Source organism: Mizuhopecten yessoensis, unplaced genomic scaffold (assembly GCF_002113885.1).
Source record: "Mizuhopecten yessoensis strain PY_sf001 unplaced genomic scaffold, ASM211388v2 scaffold11109, whole genome shotgun sequence".
Taxonomy (NCBI): domain Eukaryota; kingdom Metazoa; phylum Mollusca; class Bivalvia; order Pectinida; family Pectinidae; genus Mizuhopecten; species Mizuhopecten yessoensis.
The window spans coordinates 952,244-965,786 of NW_018408884.1; the positions used below are offsets into that span (position 1 = coordinate 952,244).

Consider the following 13,543-nt stretch of genomic DNA (forward strand, 5'->3'; position numbering starts at 1 on the left):
TACTTCATAGGTAAAATGCAGTTCCCTTTGTACAGTACAGGAAACTTCACAACAAAACTGACACAGACTGTCTGGTATCACACAGACCGACGGATAAACTAATACTGGTATCACAACTAATTACATTGTTTGGTGGCGCGCGGCAGCAGGAAACTTGGTTCACGAAACTGGATATAAGTGTTGAAATCCTGTGTCATTTTTATATAAATTTCAAGGTAGTTCTTTCATCTTTTTTGATCCTGTCTTGACTAAATCCTGATCTATGGAGCCGATTTATTTACCAAGCTTGTTTAATTCCAAAGTATATCAAGACATTTCTCAATTCCTTTTTAATTAATAAAAAATTCCAAAAGTTGAGTTATTTCTGTAAATCACCGTTATTCGCGAGAGATTAATTTATGTGTTCATTTTGCAGGAGACACATTCACAAATCAAAACTTTTCGGGAAAAAAATCTTTATAGTTTTTCTTGATTTTCATAAATAATTATTATTATCAATTATATTGAAATAGTGTACTCTCGGTCATGAATTCAAGTACTCGTGAAAAAAACCTAGTCAGCAAAATAACACACAACTGAAATTATTTATTTTAGCTACTAGGCTGGTACAAGATCTATGTCAAAATAAATTACACGTAAGAAAGTAAACAACACGTTTAGAGTCACAGATGTAAAATGTTCAATATAATCACTGGACATAAATACTACAGGCATAAAAAAAATAAAAGTTAAATATCAAATAAAACAAATAAAAGGATGGAGTATAAAAAGGATTTCTTGCATATGAGACATGATATAAAAACAATGGATAAAAGGATTTGCAACGTTGCCATATCAGGTCCTAAATCACAAGCTTTTTAAGGTTGCCGAGGTAAGGTAGATAAAGCTATGGTTTGGGCCCCAAGATTTCTCAACTCAATCAGTTACTGATTTTCACAGCTGAAGACATGTATAACAGTATTCCATTTTTCATCACTCAAGATAAGAAAACTTCTTCCATTGGCAAAGATATGTAATCACACCTAAATCTGCAAAATGTTGAAATGTGTTGACAATTAGATCTCCCAAGTAATATAATTTGATTTGAAAATATCAGTGGGGTATTCCGTCTTTGCGTATTGCAGAGTTATCTTCTCTTGGGAGCAGGTATTGATTGTTACGTCATTGGTTTGTGTGAGAAAACTACGTTGTTTTCTCAAAAACTGATGACGTTACTCTCACAAAACAAGTGACAGGGCTGGTCTATATAACATAGGACAAGGCTTTGTAATATAGACCCAGTCATATTAAAAAACATTGTTTAGCGAAAATTCACTATTTTTGTACATTTTTTAAGTCATTTGCCTTTAACAACCTTAGTTTTGATTTCTTTTTGATGTTATTTAATTTCAGAATTGCATCAAATTAACATTTTGCTTAAAAAGTCATTAATGCATTCAGTCTTAACATGATAAACTGTTTGAAAAATATTTGGGGCCACCATCACTGTAAACCTTATATCTACCGTCGCTGTTTACCTTATATCTAGCAAAGCACTAGCTGTAGGAACCATAACTTCTAGGCCCGATCATGTTTAAAAAAAAATAAGAAAAAAAATATGAAAAAAATGAAATGAATCGGGCCTAGAATCTACGGTTCCCACATCTTACATAGCACTATAAGAGTTTATCAGAATTTAGTACCTACAATGTGAACTATATAAAATGGGACAGCATGATTTTGTAGCAGAATGTTGAACCAAATCCTGGCAGTGATTGTACTCTCGCTGTGGGTACCAAATGTTTGTTGCATCCCTGTATGTGTGTTTTAATTTGATTCAGTGCTTAGTACAACTCCGCACCAGTAGGCTAGGAATTTTAGAAATTATGTTAAAGAGTGATGTCTTAAATTACTGATTACACACTCAAACTGGGATTATCTTCGTGGGGCCACTCCTGATCAGCTACTAGAAAATTGCTTCATGTAAAGAATCACAAAAGTTTAAGACACAAAAAAGAGTGTCTTTTAAATTTACACAAACTGGCACAGAAAACACAAATATTAAACAAGAATGAAAAGTGTATTAAAATTACACATTTCCATCTGATTTCACAACTTACACATTTACAAGGTGTAAAATCTAAATTTAAACTTACACATTTCCAAGATGTAAAATCTTAATTTAAAAATTACACATTTCCAAGGTGTAAAATCTGAATTGAAAAATTACACATTTCCAAGGTGTAAAATCTGAATTGAAAAATTACACATTTCCAAGGTGTAAAATCTGAACATTTCCAAGGTGTAAAATCTGAATTGAAAAATTACACATTTCCAAGGTGTAAAATCTGAATTGAAAAATTACACATTTCCAAGGTGTAAGTTACATCTGAACTTATACATCTCACATATCCAAGGTGTAACTTTTGTAGTCAGTCTTTAAAACATGTTTCTCTAAAATCTGGAGGAAGCCATGGTCATTTTACATGTACCTCACCATTTGATTAAAAGTCCATTTACATTAAAACATTCCAATACAGGGCATTCTGTCTAAACCAGACAGCCCTCAGACCACATCATTTGGTGGTTGGAGTTCCAGACCTCAGACCACATCATTTGGTGGTTGGAGTTCCAGCCCTCAGACCTCATCATTCGGTGGTTGGAGGTCCAGGCCTCAGACCACATCATTTGGGGGTTGGAACTCCAGCCCTCAGGCCACATAATTTGGTGGTTGGAGTTCCAGCCCTCAGACCACATCATTTGGTGGTTGGAACTCCAGCCCTCAGGCCACATAATTTGGTGGTTGGAGTTCCAGCCCTCAGGCCACATAATTTGGTGGTTGGAGTTCCATCCCTCAGACCACATCATTTGGTGGTTGGAGTTCCAGCCCTCAGACCACATCATTCGGTGGTTGGAGTTCCAGCCCTCAAACCACATCATTTAGCCGAGTTCCATAATGATTAAGAGCCTCTACTTTTTATTCTTTGTCTGGACCAGATTATTTGGCCATTTCAATTAGATAACAGTCTGGACAGGAGTCTGGTTTAGATAGATGTCTGGTTTAGACAGGAGTTTGGTTTAGACAGGAGTCTGGTTTAGACAGGAGTTTGGTTTAGACAGGAGTCTGGTTTAGATAGATGTCTGGTTTAGACAGGAGTTTGGTTTAGACAAAGTGCATTGTTATGTGTAAAATATTTATAAAAAGAAATCAGGATAAAATTTGTAGCATAAATAACATTTCACATATAAACATTAATAATGAAATACAGAGACAAGGCTCTTTACAATGGATTTCAAATCTGAACATGATCAATAGAAAAACACTGATATAATTATTTTCTCCACAAGGGCAGTAACTCTCTCAGGTTTTGACAATAACACCAGTAGATGCGTAACTGTATAGAAACTTGTAGAATTTTTAATTTCGATATTCAATTAAAAGTCAATTATTTTCTCAACAAACATAGAAGTTTTGGTATATTATTCATCTGAAATTAAAGAAAAGTCTTAGAAATGAGCAATATATAAAAATTAAATCACTTGAGATTTCAAACATGAAAGTCAAACGATAACACTATTTTTAACCATTTGAAGTTCACCAGGATACATACATATTAAATAGCATTTATAGGTAGAGATCACACTCCGGCAGACACACCAGGTATATACATTTATAGGTAGAGATCTGATCACACTCAGGCAGACACACCCGGTATATACATAGCTTCCACGGAGTTACTACTGATCTATAACACAATCTGTACATGTGTTTATAAACACGGCTATATACTGTTGGACAGTAATCTCTACAACCTACACAACACACGGTGGTCAGTACGACACATGATGTCTCATACACTCGGACATGCCCACAGCGCTTGCTTTAAGCAGAAACTTCATGCGATAGAAATCTAGCACTGAACAGTCTCGGACTGAACCGATAGGAATGCTTGCAAATTTGTGAATGAGAGCTGCGCGTTCGCGCTCCAGCCACATGGAAAGCTGGGGTTCGAGATTACTCAGACGTTCCGCCCCGCTCTGCCATTTATCTCCCTTTGGGCCCCAAAGTAGATACTCTACATAGCTTCTTACGAGGGCTAAGGAGTCCAAGCGCCGTGTCTGCAGCATGCGCTCAATGGTGGCGATACAGGAGAAATGTTTCTCATAGTCCTCGTCGCTAACATTGACAAGAGTGTCGGTGAAATAGCGCTCCAGGAGCTCACAAACAGAATCCACATTTGACGAATCGTGCAACCGTTGATGAGGAAGAAAAGCAATGATATCACCGTGGCAATGGTTGCTGTTAGTAACGATGAACACGTCTCTAAAGTTCGCCTCGCCCAGCGTGAACCCTTGGTCGAGGCAGTGAGAGATAGCACTAAGCAGTTGTAACATATAAAACAGAAGGGTTTCCAGCTCAGTAGAACAGTTACCGGGGTCAGCACTGAAGCCATCCTTCAAGGCTGCAAGCTTGTGATTCAGATCGCCGTTGACATCAAAAAGACCAATGGCTACGAAACACTTGGCATGGTTTGATTGATTGACAGGATTTTGTAGGTTTTGCAAGAGCTGGCTAGTTTTGATGAAGTCCTCAGTTAGATATGAGAATGGAATATTGTCGGTGAAGATGACCGTCGGTTTGAGCAGGCTTGAGTGCTGGACATTGGTCAAGTCAGGCTTTGTATGCAGAAGCTGGAAAATCAAAAACAAAATCAAATCAGGCAGAATTCTAGACATGGTATTTTTATCGTCTTACATAACTGTTTCAATGAATTTTCTATGCCCTTTTTACAATTCATTGCCATCTCTTCTTAAAATATTGTTCAAATGCATCGAAAAAGAGTTCCCAATATTTCGGCATTTATTTGTTGCTATGTTTATGACATCATAACCCAGTATTCAATTCACAAAGTTACAGCAGTTTTGTTTGACATTGTTTTGATGGCAAATTGAACATGACTTGATAAATAAATCTTCTCCGACAGGTATTATATATCATATCCCTATACTAATGCCACATCTGTATCCAACTTGTATACTACAGGGAATGTGTCCCTTTAATCAATCCACAGATACCATACACAGATACTACACTCTTGATTTACAAATTGAAGAATTCCATAGGTAACCCATACAAATTTTGTTTGAATGAGTTCTCACAGAGACATACCTTCCACCTCTTAATTCCCTCTAACCCCTTCGATTTACACCCATAAGGAAATAGTCTGTTATCAGTTATAACCAATAACAACCAAAATCTGGTTAGGTGTAAAGTTTGATATTGCCATACTTTGGTGTAAAGTTTGATATTGCCATACTTTGGTGTAAAGTTTGATATTGCCATACTTTGGTGTAAATATAAACCAAATGTGTTCTGGGGTTTGTGTGATCTTCATGCATGACCTTTGACCCTTTAACATGGACCGATTACAATCAAAATGTAATCAAGTGTAGAACTCAATATTACCATACTGTGGTGTAAAATGAACTAGATAGGGATTACACTTGGACTCACACATATGAACGGGAGCACTGACAAAGCCACCCATATATACCCCCTTAGTTAGTCGGGAGTATAACATGGGTTATGTTATTCATTGTTTTATTAGATACCTATATATACCCCCCTCAGTTAGTCGGGAGTATAACATGGGTTATGTTATTCATTGTTTTGTTTGATACCTATATATACCCCCCCTCAATTAGTCGGGAGTATAACATGGGTTATGTTATTCATTGTTTTGTTAGATACCTATATATACCCCCTCAGTTAGTCGGGAGTATAACATGGGTCAGTTATTCATTGTTTTGTTAGATACCTATATATACCCCCCTCAGTTAGTCGGGAGTATAACGTGGGTTATGTTATTCATTGTTTTGTTAGATACCTATATTATATACATGTAAGCATCCTTACCATCAGCTGACAGGTTGTGGAAGTCAATTTCAGCTTAGCGTTGTAAACAACACACCTCTCCGACGTGTGGATGGGCTTTCCGTAGATATCAAAGTCTACCCATTTGATTGGCCCCGCTCCAGTGATGTTGAGATTCACAGTCTCTTTGGTAAACACTCGTTCATATTGCGTATAAATTTCACTTAATGTCTGTGAGATTTGTGACGTGAGTTGGTTCAGCATGTCGCGAACCTCTACCTCGTTTAAGGCCACAGCTATGCTTGGCCGATTCATGGCTACATAGGGTTGCTCTGAGCCAGTACTCTCGGTCTTCCTCCCAGGGCGTTTCCTGGGAATTGGTTTGGGTCGATTTAAAGTACTTGATGCAGAGGACGACTCTGACTCTGAAGAAAATGCATTGTGGGAGGCTGACGGTGAAACAGGTGTTGCCTGAACGTCTTTTTCATTGAACGATGATGAAGACTTAACATTGACAGTAAGTTTACACTTTGTATCTGACACAGGGGGTTGTTTCACTGGAAAGTCTTTAGTATAACCGTTTATCTCCTCATAAATTGGTTGCGAGGCTAACAGTATACGTCTCTCCTCACTTATGTCTACATGATCCGGATAATCAAGAGTTGTGTCCCTTGACTGTTGAAGAGTCGCATCCCGTTGTAAATCTGATGATCTGACCGGCTCCAGATAGCCCTCTGTCGGTAGCTGGCAACTGGCCACAAAGCTGAGTGCAGGTTGGCTAGCCTTGGAGGACACAGGGTCATACACATTCCCATTGGGTGGAGGAGGAGGTGGCTCCTTGGGAACAATTGGCTCATACAGATTGTCCATGGAACCAAGGGGAGAGAACTGTGGCCATTCATCATACTTATCATTGGTTGAACCTGAAGACGTGGATCCACCTGTAGCAACAAAAGATCAAAAATAGGATTATCCACAAAGTGTACTTTCCCACAAAATGTAATTGCCCTCTAGAGGGAAACCAGTAACAACATGAGTCTAAAATCTAAATCTAAAATTAATTCCTGGGAGTCAAGACCACAAACCGCTGTTAAATCAATAAACATGTGTAACAAAATACAAACATTTATAACAAAGGTATAACCTCATTTGGGTCCTTAGTGATAAGTTTTGAATGAAATGTAACACATGAGCACAAACATGATTCCTGGGTGTGGCTCTAAGTACCTTAGGGTTTGATACCTGGGTGTGGCTCTACAGACCTTAGGGTTTGATACCTTGGTGTGGCTCTACAGACCTTAGGGTTTGATACCTGGGTGTGGCTCTACAGACCTTAGGGTTTGATACCTGTATGTGGCTCTAAGTACCTTAGGGTTTGATACCTGTATGTGGCTCAAAGTACCTTAGGGTTTGATACCTGTATGTGGCTCTAAGTACCTTAGGGTTTGATCCCTGTATGTGGCTCTAAGGACCTTAGGGTTTGATACCTGGGTGTGGCTCTAAGGACCTTAGGGTTTGATACCTGGAGTTGGCTCTAAGGACCTTAGGGTTTGATCCCTGGGTGTGGCTCTCAGGACCTTAGGGTTTGATACCTGGGTGTGGCTCTAAGAACCTTAGGGTTTGATACCTGGGTGTGACTCTAAGGACCTTAGGGTTTGATCCCTGGGTGTGGCTCTAAGTACCTTAGGGTTTGATACCTGGATGCGGTTCTAAGGACCTTAGGGCTTGATACCTGGGTGTGGCTCTAAGAACCTTAGGGTTTGATACCTGAGTGTGGCTCTAAGGACCTTAGGGTTTTTAATACCTGGGTGTGGCTCTAAGAACCTTAGGGTTTGATACCTGGGTGTGGCTCTAAGGACCTTAGGGTTTGATACCTGGGTGTGGCTCTAAGGACCTTAGGGTTTGATACCTGGGTGTGGCTCTAAGGACCTTAGGGTTTGATACCTGGGTGTGGCTCTAAGGACCTTAGGGTTTGATACCTGGGTGTGGCTCTAAGGACCTTAGGGTTTGATACCTGGGTGTGGCTCTAAGGACCTTAGGGTTTGATACCTGGGTGTGGCTCTAAGGACCTTAGGGTTTGATACCTGGGTGTGGCTCTAAGGACCTTAGGGTTTGATACCTGGGTGTGGCTCTAAGGACCTTAGGGTTTGATACCTGGGTGTGGCTCTAAGGACCTTAGGGTTTGATACCTGGGTGTGGCTCTAAGGACCTTAGGGTTTGATACCTGGGTGTGGCTCTAAGGACCTTAGGGTTTGATACCTGGGTGTGGCTCTAAGGACCTTAGGGTTTGATACCTGGGTGTGGCTCTAAGGACCTTAGGGTTTGATACCTGGGTGTGGCTCTAAGGACCTTAGGGTTTGATACCTGGGTGTGGCTCTAAGGACCTTAGGGTTTGATACCTGGGTGTGGCTCTAAGGACCTTAGGGTTTGATACCTGGGTGTGGCTCTAAGGACCTTAGGGTTTGATACCTGGGTGTGGCTCTAAGGACCTTAGGGTTTGATACCTGGGTGTGGCTCTAAGGACCTTAGGGTTTGATACCTGGGTGTGGCTCTAAGGACCTTAGGGTTTGATACCTGGGTGTGGCTCTAAGGACCTTAGGGTTTGATACCTGGGTGTGGCTCTAAGGACCTTAGGGTTTGATACCTGGGTGTGGCTCTAAGGACCTTAGGGTTTGATACCTGGGTGTGGCTCTAAGAACCTTAGGGTTTGATACCTGGGTGAAGCTCTAAGGACCTTAGGGTTTGATCCCTGGGTGTGGCTCTAAGGACTGTAGGGTTTGATCCCTGGGTGTGGCTCTAAGGACCTTAGGGTTTGATACCTGGGTGTGGCTCTAAGAACCTTAGGGTTTGATACCTGGGTGTGGCTCTAAGGACCTTAGGGTTTGATACCTGGGTGTGGCTCTAAGAACCTTAGGGTTTGATACCTGGGTGTGGCTCTAAGAACCTTAGGGTTTGATACCTGGGTGTTGCTCTAGGGACCTTAGGGTTTGATACCTGGGTGTGGCTCTAAGGACCTTAGGGTTTAATACTTTGGTGTGGCTCTAATGACCTTAGGGTTAAATACCTGGGTGTGGCTCTTAGGACCTTAGGGTTTGATACCTGGGTGTGGCTCTACAGACCTTACGGTCTGATACCTGGGTGTGGCTCTAATACTTTGGTGTGGCTCTAAGGATCTTAGGGTTTGATACCTGAGTGTGGCTCTAAGGACCTTAGGGGTTGATACCTGGGTGTGGCTCTTAGGACCTTAGGGTTTGATACCTGGGTGTGGATCTAAGGACCTTAGGGTTTGATACCTGGGTGTGGCTCTAAGGACCTTAGGGTTTGATACCTGGGTGTGGCTCTACAGACCTTAGGGTTTGATACCTGTATGTGGCTCTAAGTACCTTAGGGTTTGATACCTGTATGTGGCTCAAAGTACCTTAGGGTNAGGTGTGGCTCTAAGAACATAAGGGTTTGATACCTGGGTGTGGCTCTTAGGACCTTAGGGTTTGATACCTGGGGAAGGCTCTAAGGACCTTAGGGTTTGATCCCTGGGTGTAGCTCTAAGAACCTTAGGGTTTGATCCCTGGGTGTGGCTCTAAGAACCTTAGGGTTTGATACAAGGATGTGGTTCTAAGGACCTTAGGGTTTGATCCCTGGGTGTGGCTCTAAGGACCTTAGGGTTTGATGCCTGGGTGTGGCTCTAAGAACCTTAGGGTTTGATACAAGGATGTGGTTCTAAGGACCTTAGGGTTTGATCCCTGGGTGTGGCTCTAATAACCTTAGGGTTTGATACCTGGGTGTGGCTCTAAGGACCTTAGGGTTTGATACCTGGGTGTGGCTCTAAGGACCTTAGGGTTTAATACTTTGGTGTGGCTCTAAGGTCCTTAGGGTTTGATGCCTGGGTGTGGCTCTAAGAACCTTAGGGTTTGATACCTGGGTGTTGCTCTAGGGACCTTAGGGTTTGCTACCTGGGTGTGGCTCTAAGAACCTTAGGGATGATACCTGGGGGTGGCTCTTAGGACCTTAGGGTTTGATACCTGGGTGAGGTTTTAAGGACCTTAGGGTTTGATCCCTGGGTGTGACTCTAAGGACCTTAGGGTTTGATACCTGAGTGTGGCTCTAAGGACCTTAGGGTTTGAAACCTGGGTGTGGCTCTGAGGACCTTAGGGTTTGATACCTAGGTGTTGCTCTAAGGTCCTTAGGGTTTGATGCCTGGGGGTGGCTCTAAGAACCTTAGGGTTTGATCCCTGGGTGTGGCTCTAACGTCCTTAGGGTTTGATGCCTGGGTGTGGCTCTACGGACCTTAGGGTTTGATACCTGGGTGTAGCTCTAGGGACCTTAGGGTTTGATACCTGGGTGTGGATCGATCCCTGGGTGTGGCTCTCAGGACCTTAGGGTTTGATACCTGGGTGAGGCTCTAAGGACCTTAGGTTTTGATCCCTGGGTGTGGCTCTAAGAACCTTAGGGTTTAATACCTGGGTGTGGCTCTAAGGACCTTAGGGTTTGAAACCTGGGTGTGGCTCTGAGGACCTTAGGGTTTGATACCTGGGTGTAGCTCTAGGGACCTTAGGGTTTGATACCTGGGTGTGGTTCTAAGGACTTTAGGGTTTGATACCTTGGTGAGGCTCTAAGGACCTTAGGGTTTGATCCCTGGGTGTAGCTCTAAGAACCTTAGGGTTTGATCCCTGGGTGTGGCTCTTAGGACCTTAGGGTTTGATACCTGGGAGTGGATCGATCCCTGGGTGTGGCTCTCAGGACCTTAGGGTTTGATACCTGGGTGGGGCTCTAAGGACCTTAGGGTGTGATACCTGAGTGTGGCTCTAAGGACCTTAGGGTTTGAAACCTGGGTGTGGCTCTAAGGACCTTAGAGTTTGTTACCTGGGTGTGGCTCTAAGAACCTTAGGGTTTAATACCTGGGTGTGGCTCTAAGGACCTTGGGGTTTCTGGGTGTGGCTCTAAGGACCTTAGGGGTTGATGCCTGGGTGTGGCTCTAAGAACCTTAGGGCTTGATACCTGGGAGTGGCTCTAAGGACCTTAGGGTTTGATACCTTGGTGTGGCTCTAAGGACCTTAGGGTTTAATACCTGGGTGTGGCTCTAAGAACCTTAGGGCTTGATACCTGGGAGTGGCTCTAAGGACCTTAGGGTTTGATTCCTGGGTGTGGCTCTAAGAACCTTAGGGTTTGATACCTGGAGGTGGTTCTAAGGACCTTAGGGTTTGATACCTGAGTGTGGCTCTAAGGACCTTAGGGTTTGAAACCTGGGTGTGGCTCTAAGGACCTTAGAGTTTGTTACCTGGGTGTGGCTCTAAGAACCTTAGGGCTTGATACCTGGGAGTGGCTCTAAGGACCTTAGGGTTTGATGCCTGGGGGTGGCTCTAAGAACCTTAGGGTTTGATCCCTGGGTGTGGCTCTTAGGACCTTAGGGTTTGATACCTGGGAGTGGCTCTAAGGTCCTTAGGGTTTGATGCCTGGGTGTGGCTCTAAGGACCTTAGGGATTAATAACTGGGTGTGGCTCTAAGGACCTTAGGGGTTGATACCTGGGTGAGGCTCTAAGGACCTTAGGGGTTGATCCCTCTAGGGACCTTAGGGTTTGATACCTGGGTGTAGCTCTAGGGACCTTAGGGTTTGATACCTGGGTGTAGCTCTAGGGACCTTAGGGTTTGATACCTGGGTGTAGCTCTAGGGACCTTAGGGTTTGATACCTGGGTGTGGATCTAATGACCTTAGGGGTAAATACCTGGGTGTGGCTCTTAGGACCTTAGGGTTTGATACCTGGGAGTGGCTCTAAGGACCTTAGGGTTTGATGCCTGGGGGTGGCTCTAAGAACCTTAGGGTTTGATCCCTGGGTGTGGCTCTTAGGACCTTAGGGTTTGATCCCTGGGTGTGGCTCTAAGAACCTTAGGGTTTAATACCTGGGTGTGGCTCTAAGGACCTTGGGGTTTCTGGGTGTGGCTCTAAGGACCTTAGGGGTTGATACCTGGGTGTGGGTCTAAGGACCTGAGGGTTTTATCCTTGGGTGTGGCTAAAAGGACCTTAGGGTTTGATACCTGGGTGCTGTATGTGGCTCTAAGTACCTTAGGGTTTGATACCTGGGTGTGGATCTAAGGATCTTAGGGTTTGATACCTGGGTGAGGCTCTAAGGACCTTAGGTTTTGATCCCTGGGTGTGGCTCTAAGAACCTTAGGGTTTAATACCTGGGTGTGGCTCTAAGAACCTTAGGGTTTGATACTTAGGGTTTGATACCTGGGTGTGGCTCTTAGGACCTTAGGGTTTGATCCCTGGGTGTAGCTCTAAGAACCTTAGGGTTTGATCCCTGGGTGTGGCTCTTAGGACCTTAGGGTTTGATACCTGGGTGAGGTTTTAAGGACCTTAGGGTTTGATCCCTGGGTGTAGCTCTAAGAACCTTAGGGTTTGATCCCTGGGTGTGGCTCTTAGGACCTTAGGGTTTGATACCTGGGTGTAGCTCTAGGGACCTTAGGGTTTGATACCTGGGTGTAGCTCTAGGGACCTTAGGGTTTGATACCTGGGTGTGGCTCTGAGGTCCTTAGGGTTTGATGCCTGGGTGTGGCTCTAAGAACCTTAGGGCTTGATACCTGGGAGTGGCTCTAAGGACCTTAGGGTTTGATTCCTGGGTGTGGCTCTAAGGACCTTAGGGGTTGATGCCTGGGTGTGGCTCTAAGAACCTTAGGGCTTGATACCTGGGAGTGGCTCTAAGGACCTTAGGGTTTGATACCTTGGTGTGGCTCTAAGGACCTTAGGGTTTTATCCTTGTGTGTGGCTCAAAGGACCTTAGGGTTTGATACCTGGGTGTGGCTCTAAGGACCTTAGGGTTTGATACATTGGTGTGGCTCTAAGGATCTTAGGGTTTGATACCTGGGTGTGGCTCTAAGGACCTTAGGGTTTGATACCTGGGTGTGGGTCTAAGGACCTGAGGGTTTTATCCTTGGGTGTGGCTCCAAGGACCTTAGGGCGAGTCCTGGGAACATATCCCTGTGTCATTATTATAACAGTTACAAGGATTTCTTTTATTGCAGGTTTGTGATAAAACTGCCAAGGAAACATTTGAGTAAGAGTTGCTTAGGTATATTGAATTAGCTACTTAATATAAGGCCCTGTTGCATTGGCCCTCCACTAACCTGACACAAAGCTACAGTCGTCTCCAATGGTAATTGTGTTCCTTCTCGACCGATTGACAATCTGACTGGAGGTCATGTCAGAAATGAGCTGAAAATGAATTAATACTTAAGGTAAACATGTTTAATAACTTGAACTTCACATTATTTATTTGTTTTCTTCTTCTCTCTCTTCAATTTGCCCTAACAGACCCCACCATGTGGTGGGACTAAGCCCTGCTGCTCAATATAATACTTAACCCACATTGCAACCATATTCAAATTTCAGTAAACATAACAAGAGGCCCAGGGGCCTTAATAGCTGACCTGGTATTTTATTTTTCAATTTAAAACCTGCTAAGTACCATTCAGGTTTATCAAAGGAGTACAAGTAACAAAGTTGCATCTTCCATTTATAAATATTCAATTCCCTTTGCCCAAAGATTCTCTAAAACAAGTTTGGTTAGGTTAAAATCCCTTCAATGGTACAGAAGGAGAAGGATCTTTAATGTTTTCCTCTATTTCCCCTAATGGGCCCCACTAATCTGCCCCAAAGAAGGGGAATCCACACACCTCAGTTTAAACAAAATTGAT

At 43.1% G+C, this 13,543-nt stretch overlaps 2 protein-coding genes across 5 annotated transcripts in view; both read right to left on the minus strand.

Annotated features, from left to right (window-relative positions):
- Positions 1-2,205: 2,205 nt before the first annotated feature.
- The window catches only part of LOC110465950, a 34,722-nt gene continuing 23,384 nt past the window's right edge, over positions 2,206-13,543 (minus strand). For all 4 annotated transcript variants that reach the window (XM_021522162.1, XM_021522166.1, XM_021522164.1 and 1 more), the window contains exons 3-5: positions 12,974-13,061; positions 5,897-6,795; positions 2,206-4,671 (exon numbers count right to left, since the gene is read on the minus strand). In XM_021522162.1, coding sequence (XP_021377837.1) covers positions 3,811-4,671; positions 5,897-6,795; positions 12,974-13,061 — 1,848 coding nt within the window. In that variant the 3' untranslated portion in view covers positions 2,206-3,810. The remainder of the gene's footprint in view (positions 4,672-5,896; positions 6,796-12,973; positions 13,062-13,543) is intronic.
- LOC110465973 (bifunctional endo-1,4-beta-xylanase XylA-like) lies at positions 2,530-2,916 on the minus strand. Its single transcript, XM_021522190.1, has one exon. The coding sequence runs from the start codon at positions 2,914-2,916 to the stop codon at positions 2,530-2,532; it is 387 nt and encodes a 128-aa protein (XP_021377865.1).